The sequence below is a fragment of the Neodiprion fabricii genome, chromosome 1, assembly GCF_021155785.1.
Source record: "Neodiprion fabricii isolate iyNeoFabr1 chromosome 1, iyNeoFabr1.1, whole genome shotgun sequence".
In the NCBI taxonomy this organism is placed as follows: Eukaryota; Metazoa; Arthropoda; class Insecta; order Hymenoptera; family Diprionidae; genus Neodiprion; species Neodiprion fabricii.
This window is the reverse complement of record NC_060239.1, coordinates 396600-414098: the sequence shown is the minus strand read 5'-3', so window position 1 is coordinate 414098 and position 17499 is coordinate 396600. Positions and strand designations below refer to the sequence as shown.

The 17499-nt window shown below is 39.0% G+C and overlaps 5 protein-coding genes across 8 annotated transcripts; 3 read left to right on the top strand and 2 right to left on the bottom strand.

Annotated features, from left to right (window-relative positions):
- Positions 1 to 3038: 3038 nt before the first annotated feature.
- On the bottom strand, positions 3039 to 5952 carry LOC124188155. The gene is made up of 4 exons (XM_046580633.1): positions 5535 to 5952; positions 5191 to 5378; positions 4061 to 4429; positions 3039 to 3854 (listed from the first exon to the last, which is right to left on the bottom strand). Exons 1-4 carry the CDS (start codon positions 5854 to 5856, stop codon positions 3621 to 3623), a joined length of 1113 nt encoding a protein of 370 aa, XP_046436589.1. The 5' UTR covers positions 5857 to 5952; the 3' UTR covers positions 3039 to 3620.
- A 1613-nt stretch (positions 5953 to 7565) lies between these two features.
- Positions 7566 to 9259, top strand: LOC124188159. Its single transcript, XM_046580648.1, has 5 exons — positions 7566 to 7805; positions 8062 to 8327; positions 8451 to 8649; positions 8790 to 8888; positions 8971 to 9259. The coding sequence occupies exons 1-5, from the start codon at positions 7739 to 7741 to the stop codon at positions 9093 to 9095; spliced, it is 756 nt and encodes a 251-aa protein (XP_046436604.1). The 5' UTR covers positions 7566 to 7738; the 3' UTR covers positions 9096 to 9259.
- A 352-nt stretch (positions 9260 to 9611) lies between these two features.
- Positions 9612 to 13585, top strand: LOC124180485 (putative malate dehydrogenase 1B). The gene is made up of 12 exons (XM_046566081.1): positions 9612 to 9758; positions 9823 to 10026; positions 10097 to 10407; positions 10574 to 10863; positions 10934 to 11118; positions 11276 to 11393; positions 11477 to 11650; positions 12349 to 12429; positions 12536 to 12643; positions 12756 to 13042; positions 13116 to 13317; positions 13401 to 13585. The coding sequence occupies exons 1-12, from the start codon at positions 9612 to 9614 to the stop codon at positions 13538 to 13540; spliced, it is 2247 nt and encodes a 748-aa protein (XP_046422037.1). The 3' UTR covers positions 13541 to 13585.
- LOC124188150 (probable RNA 3'-terminal phosphate cyclase-like protein) lies at positions 12588 to 17476 on the bottom strand. Of its 4 annotated transcripts, none has more exons than XM_046580624.1 (8): positions 17037 to 17330; positions 16699 to 16938; positions 16442 to 16608; positions 16180 to 16354; positions 15865 to 16015; positions 15702 to 15806; positions 15450 to 15612; positions 12588 to 12606 (listed from the first exon to the last, which is right to left on the bottom strand). In XM_046580624.1, the coding sequence occupies exons 1-7, from the start codon at positions 17176 to 17178 to the stop codon at positions 15459 to 15461; spliced, it is 1134 nt and encodes a 377-aa protein (XP_046436580.1). In that variant the 5' UTR covers positions 17179 to 17330; the 3' UTR covers positions 12588 to 12606; positions 15450 to 15458. The 4 variants fall into 4 exon arrangements, with proteins under 4 accessions (XP_046436580.1, XP_046436581.1, XP_046436582.1 ...); XM_046580625.1 differs by lacking the exon at positions 12588 to 12606 and adding an exon at positions 14394 to 14790; XM_046580626.1 differs by lacking the exons at positions 12588 to 12606; positions 17037 to 17330 and adding an exon at positions 17337 to 17476 and having other exon boundaries at positions 15403 to 15612.
- On the top strand, positions 13658 to 15466 carry LOC124188149 (tRNA-specific adenosine deaminase 1). Its single transcript, XM_046580622.1, has 3 exons — positions 13658 to 14349; positions 14469 to 14717; positions 15030 to 15466. Exons 1-3 carry the CDS (start codon positions 13658 to 13660, stop codon positions 15316 to 15318), a joined length of 1230 nt encoding a protein of 409 aa, XP_046436578.1. The 3' UTR covers positions 15319 to 15466.
- Positions 17477 to 17499: the final 23 nt, after the last annotated feature.

Genomic DNA, 17499 nt, shown 5'->3' with positions numbered 1-17499 from the left:
AAGATATACAATATACATGAACAATTGTTACAATATAGCTTCTTCGAGACAAACGCTGCGTTGATAAAAGTCTTGATTCGAAATCACAAGGTAGAGCTAGAGTACCTATTTACGACTATCTGATGAATCCATCTAGCTCGTTTAATGCTCAAGCTGAATTAATCACCAGACATTATCACATATCTATTGTACATCATTTGTGTACAAAAATTTACATTTCAAAGAAATAAACAACCGAATATCAATAAACAACAGTCTGCTGACGACGGTGTTCAAAAATGAAGCAAAATTTCGTAATATTCTACAGACAAAAACGATAAAAATTTGACGAATACGAGGTGAGGCGATGAGTAGCACTCACTTCATTGCTTATGAGAAATATATAATGAACGGAAATAATTCAAGAAAATCCGGTCTGCAAATCAAACGACAAACAAAGTAACCAGCGTAGGATTTGCTATAGCCCACGGTCACCGAATGTTCACTGATCACGATCGTTTACATACCCGTGCTTCCCAAACGCAGGGATGTGATATGAATGTAGGTAAATCGTACGTATGCACATATAAGGCCCGAGAGTTTGAAATTCATAACCAGATTCACCCTCAATATGGATTCAATTCGGAGCAGGAAATATAATCATTTTACCAGTGCCAGCCCACGCGGATCGTATCTTAATTTTATAGACATTCAACGAAGCGAAAATCATTGAGCCGGGAATGGCTAGAAGGTAACTGTAGAGAAGCGCGTCACCTAATGAAATATTTTGTTTCTCTTTATTCCTTTATTTAAATAACTCGGAAACTACTGGGCCGATCGTATCGAAAATTTAATCAGTTCTTATGCAAGCCGAAAAGAGACGCGTCGATTGAAACCAAAATCGTCAGATCCGTTGATCCATTTTCGACACATTTGCATTTATCTTTTAATTTTGTTATTCAAGTAAGTCAAATACCCAGGAACAGATCGGATCCAAAATCTGTAAATTTCTATGTCAAGCAAATCCCCATCGATTAAAGTGAAGACCATCCATCCATTCGTTCTCGAGATATCGTCGAACACAAAGTTTGCCACACCGCATACACCAAAACGTCCATCTGAAAATCGTAGCAGATGCTCTGACGGTAACTAAACATCGCACTTTTAGCGTGGTTATCGTAATTCTCGTTATTCTCTTTCTTTGTGAAAAAAGAGGATCGAGTAGTTCAAAAGATGATGCGACGTTACAATTAACCGAATAGTCTGGCTGACCTCACGCGGATCGCGCTACTGCAACTGTTCGTCTGACGCACCCCAGACCCACTGCTAGCGGTAGACGGCTGACGCGGTCACGGTTCGTACTACTCATGCCGGCGATTCGGACGTTACTACTTGCTAATTATTTACGGCCGACCGGACCACCGCACCGTAAGGTTAGCCTGTATGTGGAAAAATCATAATGTAGCTTTCACACTTGAATACAACAATGCAGTAAACGTCAAAGAGAAGTATTTTCCTTTTTTATCCAATGGTGAATGATTTTGATACGAATACACAAAGATATATGTTGGTACAGAGTTTCGTACTGGTTATATCTACACAATTTTAAGCTCGTGTTAATTTGCTAGCTATAACGAGGGAACTCTGGAGCGTTGAACGGGCAAGAAGAAAAATGAAATTGATCGAGTTATGTAAGGTATATTACGCCTGGTTAACCGAATCGTTGACTGTTACACCATCTGATATCATACTGATCCTTCACTTCAACAAGTTTTCGATGTACATGAATATTCGACCAGGTTTTGAAATGAATTTCTCAGCGGTATGTTTGTCAAATCGTATTGTACATAGTATAGTAAGGTGTTAAGTAAAGTCCAACGAGTGAGCAAGACCACAGCTTCTAATTGTTCGCAAATTGTTCCCGAGGAGTGTCGGCTCAAAGCTCAGCGCCGTGAATTTTTCAACAACAATTAGGAATCCATATTTCATTAGTGAAAATTAATTGTTAAACCGCGAATGGTCAAAACTGAACGAGACTTTGAAAGATCCGATACGGAGAATGGATGAATAGGTTTATAACTGCTGAGCTGTATATTATCGCATCATTGTTATTGCAATCCGGCAAATAAGCATGAATAATACCACTGTAAAGCTTATTACTAAATAAATACGTGTAATAAATTACTTCACTCGCCTCTTGATCTTTCCATGTCCTGTTTTATATGCACGTATCTCTTATCTCATACCTTCCAATTCTTTATTGCGCTACAGGTGCTATGTACGAGTTTAGCATTTTCTAAAGAAAAGATCTTTTAAAATTTAAGTTAGATCGAGACGATAAATTCTACACCGATACCCATTCTGCTCTTTAGTCGCATCCCGAATTATGAATTTAAAAATACAGTGCGTTTTCCCTCTAAGGGTTTCAGTGAAATCAACTATAGTATTGTGTAGATATATCGTTATTCTTGAAGGTGAAAACTTTTCCCTTCAAGCACAAACAGCACAAACCTGATAGGTACAAAATTACTGGTGTCGACTTAAGGTTATCGCACTGACAAATTACGCGTTAAGCCAGTAAAGAAAATTATTACTGCGGAATAAACGACTCTTGAATTCGACTTCAAAGCTACAGATACGAAAGGGAGTTTCTTCGCGCTTGTCACTCTCGTTCGAGGAAACCGCGTACAGATCCATCGCGGATCGTTACCGATTACCGTTTGGTTCATGACTTCAATTTACCCCCCTTACTTGCGAAATATTCGACCTCTTTTTCGCCAGATATTACGTAGAGGTGAAATACCAAGTCTGCAAGGATGAAATCAATGTGAAAACGAAGCGTTACGAGGTAATCATGTGTATTGTATAGAAAAGTGTTAAATTATAGAATGCAATATTTCCTCGCGATAAATTAAATCCATTAAATGAAATCAAACATGGGCCACATAGAAAACAATCTGATTTAACTCTTTTTGCAAACAATTTATGAGTTTTCTTAATATTTATTCATTTATCAACTTGTCTTCATGGACCTGTAAAAGTACCCATACATTATTTTGTAAAATTAATCGACGTTTCAGGATGATATTAGTATAGTATCAGCATTTTCTCACAATCTCGCTCGTTACTGCAAGCCTCTGTTCGCGCTCAAAGGAAGGCACGGCCAGAATCATCTCTTGCTTACTATAAACGTCTGGCAATATCCGTGAATCAAAGACAATTTTCATAAAGGCACTTTATTCGTTACAGGCTGCAGACACGTCTGTCGCATAGCCGTAAAATAAGAGTTATGCATAGTAAATTTCAACAAATATCCAATACGATACGAAATCAAGGTTCTTGCTGTCGATCGTCGAAAACTTTGACTGTAATTAAAGTGATTCAGAACAATTTGGCATATGGATGGCTAACTCACGAATTCCACACGCCAGGAAGTAGAACCTATACTGAGATAACGAGTATCGTAACGAGAAAATATCGTCAACTTTGAACAATGATCAACATTAATTTTCCCATGGTCAATAAATGCAAGCTAATCTTCGGAAGAAATCTACATATCAGAATCTACCTGTATAATCTCGTTTTGAGTATTTTGTAAAGCGATGAAAAATTGTGACTATATATCGACGAGAGACTTCGTTCTATACAATCACGCTCCGTCGATTTGTCTTGCAGTGAGGACTGTAAACTTCCATTTTGTCCACGGGGGTGTTCATGGCCGAGTAATCGATTGGAAAGGAGATCGATTCGGCACGTAGAACGCAGCTCTCCGTCATGCCCAGGAGATGCTCTCCGGGGCCGAAGGGCCCCCGGCCGAATAGAAAGTTGGCGAAAACCAGCTGGTACTGCGTCCAGCCCAGCGGATGGTCTCCATTCTAAGCAATCATGAACATTATCTCACGGGAGGTTTGAATACCTTGTGAAGTTGCAGAGCATAACTTTAACTCGTCAAGCAGTGATATAATTAAATATAGTCCTTGCGCAAATACAAGATGTGGAATATTTTAACAGGCCCTAAACCGAGTATCTACGAGTCAGGTATAACTTACGACGGGCCTCGTATTTGGTGAATACGACTTACCGAGGTCATCGAACTGTAGGCGACATCGATGCAAGACTTAATCCGATCGGAATCGAACCCGACGACGAAGCTGTAGAATGCGGCAATTTCATCCTTGGTGATTCTCCCCGTTGCCGAAGTGTTTATGGCTAGGAAGAAGACGCGCGGCAAGGCCTTAACCCACAGAGGGAGATCGCTGAAACTCCTCCCTCCTGGAGGGGCGACTTTCTGAGCCCACCAATTCAACCAGTCCTCAAGGTCCACCTGCTTATCATCCTCACTCGCTGCGAGGTCTCGGCTTATTATAGACTCTATCAGCCCCTGCTCGATCTCCATCAGCCGTAAATATTCAGGACTATTTTTGGACCAGTCCGCAAACCTCCTCAGCCGCTTTACATTAAGATACAATAAGGAAGGAACCCTTTAAAAGGCGGGAAAGCGTTTTCTCTTCAAGACATTTTTCCTCCTTTTTTAAATTAGTTTCAATAATTTCCTAAAGCCCTCGTCGACAGGGAATAAGTCCAGTTCGAAACCTCCTTATACAGAAACCATCTTATTAATACCAAGACGCTAACGTTCATCGTAGAATAATACTGCAGGATGGGAAAAGTAAATTCTTGAATGTCAAACGGTGTTCTGTAAAATAACTAACTGTGTTTCAGGGAAGAGTAATCGCGCAGAATACGAGGTGGGTATTGATGAACAGCACAAGCCTCCTGAGACACAAATAACACGTGATTGCTAATGGAAAATAAACAGGTAAATCCAAGAGGATAGTGATAGAACAGTAAGTATGCAATTAATACCGTCACTTGGGCCGGATGACACGCGTTCTGAAACTCAAAATTAATCGATAGGTATCCATATATTTTACACGCATGTAAGTATAAGGAACTTTGTAACTATATCAATAAAAATTCGAGGTAAAATCCTCGCGTAATCAACGAAATATAGTCTCGCTTGTTGACACAGATCAGTGCGTGCGGAAAGTACCTGATTGAATATACAGTAATTACATTGATACAGCGAAATTAAAGTCCATACCAAGTTCGCGGAAGGTGGAGCGCGTGTGTTATGTAAAAACTAATCCACCTGGCACTTATCGATCCCTCGATGATTTCTACGAACCGAAATACGCCGTGGACTCATACCTCGGACAGAAGTTCGAAGTCCCTCTTCGAGACGCTTCCGGTCCTCCTATGGTCCAGGAGATATGTAAAAAAATGGGCAAGCTTGTCACGCTGAACCGGTGCTAACCTCTGAATCGCGCCAACATCTTTCGTCGGCATCTCATTCGTTGCCAAGCTCTCGTCACTTGGAAACCTGCTCACCCAGGTCGCTGCGAGTTATAAATTCCTGTTTCCGATTACTTTTACATCGTTGATTTCAGAGGATTGTCTCGCCGTAATGTTGTGTTGGCAAATATACGTAGCATCGATCTATCTGTCCATCAATCTATCTCGAGTGGGAAAGCAAATGCACGAAGTCGACTTACTCCACACGTGAACACTCCATCCGGGATGGTCGATTTCCTTGGCAGGGGGCTCGTTGAAACCATCTTCCTGGCCTGGTATCGTTCGCCACCTCTTCAACAGCTCCTTTGTTCTGTCTTTGGTTCGATCACAGGCCTGCCTCCAATTCGTAATGAACTTTCTGGGTACCCGGGACGGACTATGCTTCTCATCGGCCTGCGAGCCCGAGAGTTCGACACTCCCTCCAGAATTTCTCTTAAGGTTCTGGTTAGTGGCGTTGCCCCGAAGAACGGGAGCCGAGGAAATGGAGGAGGCCTCTCGAATACTGTCCGAACGACTCTCCATCGCTAACTATGCCCGGTCGCTCACCGAGGAAAGGCTTGGCCTTCTCCCCGAAATAATCGATTCACCTGCAGGTAGACCTCGTTGGACTGAGAAACTCTAGGTCGCTCAATACTGTGCTATGTACATCGTGTCACGTAGCAACGTCTTTTCTATACTTCAAAGTTTCAAACTTATTTCCAGATTTTAACCGTTCTCGTTCCATATGAAAATAGTGCTTCTGCTTGATGGCCAGTTGTTTTATAGCACTACCGTATAAATGTTTCCGCTTTAGATACTCCAAACGACAAACTCATTGCAAACAAAATTTCACGATGAAACAAAATGCTATTTTTGACCCATCGTGACGACTTTTCCCCATGGATAACCACAAGGTCACAAAAGAACAATCAAAAACGGCAAGCTTCTATCGACTGCAGTAAACGGCCCAGACATTGAATTAATGTACCTCTTCCCCTCAAATCAGTCGAAATGTTTTTTATTTACTACTTATTTTTTAGTTGCCAGAACGAGAGACGCGGAGAGAGGAGGTGGTTGGGCCAAAGAACAGGGTTACGCATTTGAAGTTGAAGATTGCATGCCTGGAGGCGTAAACTGACTGGCACAAAAATTTGAACGAAAATTTCGATGCGACCAAAGCCACAGAAAGTCGAAAAACAGCAGAGGCAAATCCACTCGTGATACAATACTAGCTTGATTACTATTGCAGGAAAGCCGTTGACGCGGTATGTTTCTCATTTTTTCTTTTTTCTAAGAAAAAGTCCGGATAAATAATACATTACATAAGAAGGGAATTAAGTCGAAGATTATTCCCGCGGGTGGGTTTACTGCCCGAGTGAGCGAGGAGGAAACGTATTTAAAATTTCGTGGTATCAAGATTCTACACGCTGTAAAACGTGTGAGGCCAGCTTCCGATCGAACTATCGCTCTGTCAGAAAAATGGAGAGTAAAAATAGGCTCGCTATCCCGTATAGCAAAATCACCTTCGATACATCGCATGCGAGACTTACAGATCATTCGATGTTTCCAAAATGTTGAACCCGTCAAATCAGCTTTCTTTGTCGACCCCAAGACGTTACAGGCTTCGTCGGCGATGGTCTTCGCCGATGTAAAGTCGAAAGTTTTCAGCTCTTGAACTCACACATGTGATCTGTTAAGAATTAGAAAAAACAGTTATGCAGTATCCTAATGGTTTGTATTTGTTGTTTATACGGCGAAATTTGCACGCAGGTCGTAATAGGGACGACTTGACACGCAATCTGTGAAAAACAATGGTCAAGACCTTTGTGAAAACACAATTGAACATTGAATAGGCTATCGTGGACTGTAAATTATGTAACATACGTGCGTATTTCACTTTTTCCACCTGAAATAATCGCTACGAAACGAAAACTAAACATTCGAATCTCAATAGTACATCCAGCGTGTCATGTAACGGTCAAACAGCGATCGTCAATTGTTTACCATTGAAAAAACCCAATCGCATGCATAGCGCGTGAAAACGAACCTTTGGGTACCTGTGAACTGTTCGTTTGACGATGCCTCACCAGTACTAGCAGCAGGGATCGTCTTAATTACGAAAAATCATTAAACTGAGCACAAATTTGCATAAATTCTCACAAATTCGGGACGCATGATGCGACCCAAGTACGTTTAAACTCTTCGACGTCCCAGAATTCCGTGAGTACCCTGAAGGTAGCGCTGCAGCAGCGACGCTTGTGCGGCAAAGGATTTTGGAATGCCCTCAGATTTCAAACGATTTCAAACATAACCCGTACTCCATAGACAACTAACACAATCTGTAAACGTTGAAACAAGTAGGCAAAGAATATCTGGAATCTAACGTAGATTCGTAACTGAAAAATAACTGAGGCACCCAAAGAAAATGGCAGGTATATTTGACTTGTTTGGAAAGACCGACGATCCTATTCAGCGTGCTCCAATCATGCCAGGTGAGCAGAAATAATTGATCAGGTTATGTGTTTTTACCTTTGCGCGGTCTGCAGTCACTCGATTTTAAAATGAAAGCTCAACATTTACAAATTCTGCATGCAAGAGTCGTTGATTATGCAATATGGAAATGAAAAAGGCATCTGACCTCGCTGCCACGGTAAACAGGCACCAGATAAACGAATTGAATGACATTTCGGGAATGTAATATCGGTCGATTCACGTGATTTAATTTCATCGTTGAATTTATGTGAATAGAGCACGGGAGAGCATCCAAGCAACGTAATCATCTGGAAGGTCCGGTTGCCACGCCTGTAAAATTGTTCGGAACCAACAACGGATGTAAACCCAAAGGATTATCGATGCGCTCCTACTCTGACCTCAACATTAATACTGCAAGTTCGAAGTCCTCAATGAGTTTGAAAAATAAAAAACAAACGGAAACCTTGAAGCCGTCGGTAACTCAGATGGACTTGGATGGGAAACCTGTATCCCCTAGATCCAAAAGCCAGCAATTCCTGAAGGTGATGATTATTGATTGGTTGTAATGGAAAAACTAAAAAATTACCTTATTAACAGTTTCAAGTTATGATCTGTTCGAAATGTAATGAGTTATCAAAAATGAGAATTTTTGTCTATTCATTCAGGTTAAGGATCTGAAGCCGCTATCAACGAAGACCTCTTCCCCAAAATCCAAATTTCTCGAAGTCAACTCTGTTGTCAAACTACATAAAAACGATGTCTTTAAAAAACCATTGACACCTACTGTTATCAAAAATACGAGATCATCCTCACAACCAGAGCCAGAAAAACTGGCTTTCTATTACGACGAAGAAGAGAACTATAGTGAGTTAGGATGAAAAGTGATTTGGTGTCTTTTAGAATGGATGAGAATGTGTCTTCTTGACAATATGAAATAAAATATTCAAGCTCTCCAATTGGTTAGATCCATTTTACAATAAACCAAAAATCTTTTTACATCGCAGTGAACACCGATGATCAACCTACTGCTCCTGATTTTGAAGAATTAGTAGCTAACTTTACTCGGTCAATTCAGACTTACGACGATGAAGGTTTTGAATCTGGTAAGACAGTATTCCATGCAAAAGTTAAAACTCATTGTTAGCCACGTCATTTGATAAATGAAATTAACAACTTTTTTTTCAGATCCTGAAATGTTACCTTTCCCTGTATTACCTGAGCTCAAGCTACGTGCATGTTTAAAGTCCGAACAGGAACTTGACGAAGACTCGCTAAGTCTTCCAGATATTTCAGACAATGACGAATTTTAATGAGAGCTGAAAATATTTCGATACCTGTACATTATCGACAAGTTATTGTTCACTATGAGAATCGAAGGCAACTAAATACTTGTATTCGCTGCAAACCAGATTTTTCATTGATTTATCTGGGTAAAAATAAAATGAAGGATTGGTCGTACCAGTCTGATCAATTATTTGTGGATTATCGCTTTAATTTTCAGTTTTTTCATGCCAAAGACATTTTTTAGCCACTACTAGTTTCCCAGCTCTCGAATTTCTAATTGATTTAATAATAATTATCATTATTTATAATAAAACTGTATCTTTATCTATGTAAATTTTTTGTATTTTTAAAAATAAATCTATGTCATCATTTTGATAACTCGGAGCTTGTAAGCAATTTGCTTGATACTTTATTACCTATGTGTATCTATGGTTACCAACATCAAACTACAAACATTTGCCATACTTGCATGCACGGATTAAATATAAAGGTGATACCTATTGAACACCACAAATAACTCAAACCGATAAATCTAACCAAAGATGACAGACAACCAGCCATTAATCCTGGTAGCTGGCGTCATGGAGGACCAGGTGTTCTCCCATGTGTGCTATGTTGCTAGTCATTTATCCCAAACACTACCGAATTTTAGATTTGAAAGGATTTGTAAGCAATGCGAAGAATGGGAAGTACGAATTCAAACCCAATGGCATTCTTTGTACAAAGTCAATGGACAAATCTGTTTGCATGTAGCCGTGGTTGGAGAAAATTTGCAAAACACGGGGCTGGTCACACGAAAATTCACCTCTTGTATGGCGTGAATTCGGAAAATCTGCAGACAACTACGCCTATATAGGTGACGCAACTCAATTCTGGGAATTTATTAGTGAATACTACGGTATTGAGTCCCAGCTTAGTAAGGATGAACTGAACACGTTGGGGCAAGATTGCAGTCAGGTACATCTATTTCAGGATAAAGTATTCAGCTTTCGTTGGGAATGATGAATGACATTCGTATGTTGTCTAGGAAGCAGAAATAAGGGCACGTAAGAATACGTTGATTGCAGGAAATTCAAAACTACGTGTTTCAATATTTGGATCAGACCGACAACTGTGTGAAAACCTGGCAATTGACTTATGTGCAATTGAAATATTGCATCTTGCGAAGGAGATAGTTGTCAAACTGTACAATCCCCCTGTGCCTAGTACAAGACTGAAAGATGAAATCAGAGAAATCGAAACACCCTTTAAAAGCTCACCTGCTATCAAAATTGTGCAATCACTGAGTATTGCTTTGGCTGACTGCGACATACTTATTATATTAAATGAAATACCAATGTGAGTTTATAAAATAAGTTATGATTTATAATCAAGTGTGAGGCTACGTGTAAATTGAATAATTATTGTAAAAGTCAATATGCATCGATTATAAAATTAAAAGTAACTAGTAAGATAATTTGTATTTCTGCCACTGTTGTGCCATAAAACTTATATAGTTTTTCAGGGAAAGTGGAGAAGCAATAGATTATTGGTTAAATCGTAATGGATCATCCATGCTTGACTTAGCAAGGCAAATAAATGATTTTGCCCCAGATTGCATGAAAGTGGTATTTTGTTCAGCTGGACCGAATTGTCTCAATGCCGGATTACTTGCCTCTACAGTTACAAACTTGGATGCAAATAATATTGTCGTTGTGAGTAGTCACCTGGGATTTGAAATTTTGTGTGAAACGGCGAATTTGGTTGATGTAGCATTAGAAGAAATGGGATGCCCTCCAGTTTGGGGTTTTATAGGCAAGTCACCGTTGCAGACAAATATTCATTTACGAGTGCAGTTAAACATTGCTTATAGAAAATTTTGCAGGCATAAACCATTTTGTCGACATGCACAATACTATTCAGAGACACGAAATTTATAGACCCAATAACCGAGCATTAAAATCTCCTAACGGTACAACCTTGCCACTGGGTGCGAGGCACCAAGAGTTAAGATCAATATTTTACATGGTACATGACAAGGACCCTGATGTCGCTCTACTTGAGCATAAAGTAATACATTCAAAGTAATCTATGCCTAAATAGATGTATATTTACATAAAATTCATTTAAAATAACAAACGGAAACTGATTCTGAAATTACATTATCAAAAAATATGTATTTCGAGGTCTAAATCAAATATTCATGAGCTGCTCTGAAATTCATCAGGTTTCGCTGGCAGGTGACTCTCAAAAATGCATAGCGATCTGTGATCTTCTCAGACTTTGGTACAACAAAAACAACAATGTGGAGGATGAAATTATTTCTTTAGGAATATGCTCGGACGGTTAGTACAAAGGAAAAGATTGTTGCACTCCTATTGAATATCGCCATTGGCCATGCCCACCCGTTGATTAACTATGCCCATAGGAACATTTGGCATTCCAAAGGGAATATTTTTCTCGCAACCTGTGTATTTGCAACAATTGGAGGATGACAGTCGTCGCTGGCTACCGTGCGCTGAATTTCCACAACCAGGTCATCAAAACTGGATTTTGAACAACATGATTGAAACTGCTCAAATTTTGGCAGAGAAAATAATGTGTACGAAGGTTCCATTGGCATTGCCTCCGACAAGTAGTGATTAAAAAATCTCGTTCACGAATTGTCCATGATAAATAAAGCAATTTACCCAACTACCAGCCGTGGGAGGTTTACGTTGTGTATAAAAATGTATACTCCAAATCTCAAGTGTAAAATAAATCGACGATATGATATTTGATTGCTAGCAGCGATTACATACATATATCCAAGGTCGAAGCCCCCGCGTACTAAAAGATCATTGATTCTGCTTTCTAACCTATAAATCCTCATGTTGCTTAGTGTCAGCAGAGTATTTGGAAATAGTTTATTCGTAATTGTCCAACCCCAGACGATTAATTCGAGTTGATCTCTTGAAGGTGAAAATTATAAATAAGTCCTTCGTATTCTCGAGTATATTCATTTTATTTAACTACAAAATGTTGAAAGCAAAAGAATATGTGAAGCTGTCAAGTGGCTACCACATGCCTCTTCTTGGACGTAAGAACAAACCAAGACTAAAAATAATGCAAATAAAAAATATCCATTGCTTGTACAACATCAATCACGGTCTGGTGATCTGTTAGTGAGGATTATCGTTCAATGTGCAGTTTCATAATTACCCTACTTTGATATGTTATAAAAACCATTCTCGGAAACCTGCAACAGACATATTTTTGCAAATCACTTCTCGCCAAATAGTTACTTGGGTTATATTTCAGTTGGAACCTACACAATAAGAGGCAGAGACCTTATCCTGGATGTTGTGGATGAAAGCCTCAAAGTAGGATTTCGATCAATCGGTGAGTAAGGCTGTCATGGCTATATTTGTATGGTTTATTATCTATATCATTTATTCTCACTGCTCCATTATATTTCTGAACAGTTATATCTTTCAAATCCACTCAGATACCGCTGCAAGATATGGAAATGAAGGTGATATAGGCGAAGCCCTAAGAATATCTCTGCCTAAATATAATCTGAAAAGAGAAGATATCTTTGTCACTACGAAACTCGGCAAGTGAACTCATATGGATCTTCGATTCAATATACTACGTGGTTTCGAGAGAATTCGACAGTTGCTTTGTACTTGAATATCAAACTTACCAACATGATTTCTCGATTGCAGCCCCGAGCGATACTGGTTGTCCAGAAAAAGTTTACAATGCTGTAAAGAATTCTCTCTCAAAATTGGGACTTACCTACTTGGATCTGTACTTGATTCATTGGCCCGGCGCTGGGGCCATCCCAGAGAATTCCACCGAGAATATTAAATTGAGAGACACAACATGGAAAGTGTTGGCAGATTTTCAAAAGCAAGGCATACTCAGATCAATTGGTGTATCCAATTACCTTGTTAAACATCTCAAAGAATTGTTAGCGAATGATTATGGTGTGAGACCTGCTGTTAATCAAGTAGGTTGAGTTTTGAACGTTGCAGTTTTAATGTGAATTTGTCCACCGGATAACCGTTGTGCTGAATTCACAGGTTGAATGTCATCCCCATTATCGTCAGGATGAACTAAGAACTTATTGTAACAAAGAAGGAATTCACGTTCAAGCTTATTCCTCTTTGGGCACAAGTAAATCTAACGAACTACTCCAAGATCCAACAGTCAACAGTATTGCCACAGAATACAAGGTATCTCCAGCTAGGGTACTATTAAGATGGGCACTGCAACAGGGTATTGGTATGTTGTCTGAACGTTTCATTCGTCTGAAATGCTTTGACTGTAATAACGTCGCCAATTGTCCATTATTTTCATTTCCATAGGAATCATACCAAAAGCTGCAAAAATGGAGCACATCAGAGATAACATCGATCTAAACTTTGTCATAAACGATCAGCACATGAAAACCTTGTCCAGCTTACCTCAAAAAAAGTATACATGGGATCCAACCAACGTCTGTTGAGTGGCAAACATGTACTCGGTATAAATGCATAATACTTGCAATGTTTACGTATTTTTATATCCTTCATACACCTAATTAAAACCTAACTGACAACTGGAGCGTAAGTTGTTGTTAATTATGAACAACCTGGCGGATAGAATTGCCCAGCTCTGCTGTGAAAAATATAATAGTTTTGGAAAAACAGGAAAACCACAAGATACAGAGTGGACAGTTCTAGCTGGAATTGTTTTGAAAGATGCACAAGAATCTTTGTCAGTTGTATCGCTGGCTACTGGCACAAAGTGTTTAAGCGGTACTGAGTTATTAGATACAAAACAATGGGAAATCGGAAGTAGGTTGAGCGATTCACATGCTGAGGTCCTAGCCCGGCGAGCGTTTCTACGCTACTTATACCATCAATTAAATTTGAGGTTGAATGACAATAATAGCGATATTTTCGAATTGGATGCAAATAAAACAATCTGTCTACGGAATAATATTTCACTTCACTATTATTGTAGTCAAACTCCTTGTGGGGATTGTTCGATATTTCCTAAGATAGTTGAGAATTGTGTGTTCGGCGTCAACGCTTCTGCACGAAAAAGAAAGCTTCATGCACACGACGATATGGAAGTAAAAAGAGCCGTTCTTCAGGAAGATTATCAGTGTGACGAGTACGACGTGCATCGAACAGGTGCAAAATGTGTGGAAATCGACAAACAAGATTCTCGCCTGCCGGGTATTAATTATCACCTTCTTGGACCCATAAGAACAAAACCAGGACGGGGTGATCGAACGCTGAGTTTATCCTGTTCCGACAAAATTGCTAAGTAAGAACATTGGGACCAATAAATTGAATTCAAACCTGGTATTATACCATTAAAAAAACCGTAGCTGCATCTCTTTTATTTTCATTATACGTATTGTAATTGTATAATATTTGTTATAGATGGAATATTATTGGTATACAAGGGGCTCTTTTATCCAGACTAATCCCACCTGTAATAATCGACAGTTTTTGTATTGGAGGGCAATCTCCATTTTCTCTAGAAGCTATGCAACGTGGTATATGTGAAAGGTTTGCCACTGGAAGATGTCCAGTTTTCATGCAATCGGAACAAAGTTTCGTCCACAGAAAAGGAGATAACAGGGCTCGGCCTTGCCCCTCTAGCATAATATGGTGTGCAGTACCCGAAAGGTGAATACCCTTGCCTTATCTGAACATTGAGTTTTATAGTGGTCTGATTCTAAGACAACTACTGGAAATACACCTGTAGTAGATGAGTAAAGGTTTCTTAAAAATCACTATTTCACAACTGTATCGTTATTTTGAAGAGATTTTAACCGAAGAATGAGTATAATTCACCTTTCATTGTATTTCGAATAATACTAGAGTTGTGAAATAGCCATTCATTCTGGTAATGCGTAATTATATTAACATGAACTTCAATCTCGTTAAAATGGTGCATAGATGATTCATGTGAAAGTAATCATTTTTCAATATAAACAGACAATTGGAGATATCTGTGGATGGTCGAAAGCAAGGCGCAACGAAGAAGAAAAAAAGAGGAAATTACTTATTAATCAGCAAGCAAGAACTTTTCAGAACATTCCTCGTAACTGTTGACAAATTCAATAGAACAACAGCCAGTGAACAAAATCACCCGAAGAAAATCACATACTATCATGCAAAGCAAAGCTCTGCAACTTATCAACAATCTTGGCGATCGTTAAAGTTACAAAGTTTTCGGGCATGGCCTGCGAAGCCATTGTACCTTCAAGACTTTGTATTAGTATAATCTGGTGTAGCATTTTGACAATTTTACAGGTTTCAGATTGTAGTAAATCAGTCTGACAGATTCGGGTGTAAATGTATCAAGACCTCTGTTTAAATGTTTGGGCTTTATTTTAGTAAATAAAAATTACTCACACTTAAGAGCTACATGACACGGCGATTGATATTCGAATATCCTATTCCAACGCAAGTTAATAATACCAGACTTCGTTCCTCGATGATAGTTTCATCACTGCTCAACATGTCTATCTTAAAAACAACACCGAAAAAGTCTCTCAAATCCCGTAGAAATTGTATTCTGAAAATCAATAAGATATAGTCTAATGATAATCAAGCCTTTGATAATAACAATAAAGTGTTTTTTTGTACAAAATGACGTTCACTTACGCGGCTTGCGTCAATGGGCCTACGGTCATCTTTGAAATGTCTTTCTTACCAAGTGCCATAAACAGTGTTGCCATGCTTTGAAAGGCAGAATCTACACATCCACTTCTGTAAAGTAATTGTTTCTATAAAGGTGTTGATTAAATAATAACACATTTAAACTTACCTGTATATTTCATCCAAAAGATATAAGGCTGCCTTTTTACCAAGATCTTCAGGAACGCATGGTAGAGATCCGGTCTCTGTCAAGGATGAAAATGCTTCACCACTCAAAGATACTCCTGTTGTCGTTTCAGCCACTAAAGTAATTCCAAAACCTAGGGGTGAAAAATATTTATCTGGATATAACACGAATTTCAACCTCAACTGATAGAGTATGTTCAAACTACATACTTTCATTGTGAATTAACTTACTGACAAAGAAAGTTGTTAACATCGATCTGTTAACTAGAAAAATTATTTTTCGTAATAATAATTTTACCTGGAGATTTACCGCTTGATGAACCTCGGCTCTGATCTGTGTGAATATAAATGTCTGGAAGAAATTTTAACAGGCATCCTTTAGCAGATTCCACCATGCGATTGGCTATTGCCGGGGATACACGTATCGAACACGCTACACCTCGCACTCGTTTGACCATTCCACAATTCTGGCACTATGGCAATAAGTTTAAGGTTAGGCTCTGTGTACCGCTGGATGATTTCAAATTTATGACAGTTGTTTAAAAAAATTGTTAACCAACCTGTATCGACTTGAGGTGACGATTCACCGGACATTTAAACCATACTTCGCCACCGCCTAATGGAGCAACGCCTCTCTTAGAAATATTCAATTCCACGTCATCATCCCCCACAATGAATTGCTTAATGACAGGAATTCCGCTGGCTTTCAGTCTATCGATAGAGGGGTCTGAAGTAATCGGAAACCAATTACTTTGATAGAACGTTTGATTTTTAATATGCACATTACAGAAATGAATAAATTTTCAAAAATTCTTACCAAGAGTATTGTTGGTTATTCCTTTGATTTTGAGTCTGATCATTTTCTTACAAAAAGGGGCTAACATCATGACAGCTTCTAAATAGTAACTGATACCTCGTTCAAGACTACATTCGTGTTCCAGATCTCCTCCGACCAGTAAACCAGGAATATAAGAAATAATAGTGCCAGTCTCATTCAACTCTATTCTGGTCCCATTTGTGATTTTGTCCATGAGTCGAACGAAGTTGATTTCATATTCTGTAATAAAAACCAAAAACATAAATGTCGAACTCCATGATGAAAACTAAGGAACTGAATTGGTCAACAATCGGATCCGTCCAGTTCGAAGTTCTAACCTCTAAGGCCGGGATTGTCATCGTTGATTCGTATCCCCGTGATTCTTACGGGTTTCCCGGATAATGTTGCCAGTAGTAAACGATACCTAAAGTAATTGCATCCTTCGTACGTGAGTACGTTGTTTATAAGTTTTCCTGGCATTCTTACTCAATTATATTACTGTGATCAAGTTTCAAACAATAATCACCGTAAAGCACGTGGTGTTTATTGCGATTCCCTATACTTTTTTTCTCTTACTTATTTTATCTTCTTTTTTTCTCGTCCAGAGAACCACTGACTGAAACTTGACTGATACCTACTCATTGTCAGTGAGAGAAGACCTCGTTAACCTGCGTTCCTCAAATTGAGTCAAAACAACAATCTTTGACGTCTTTCCAATATTTAGGAACGCAAACTTTCGCCAACGGCCTGGCCAATCAAAGAAGACCCTGTGTTTGTGGAAAACGAAATAGAAAAAACGTA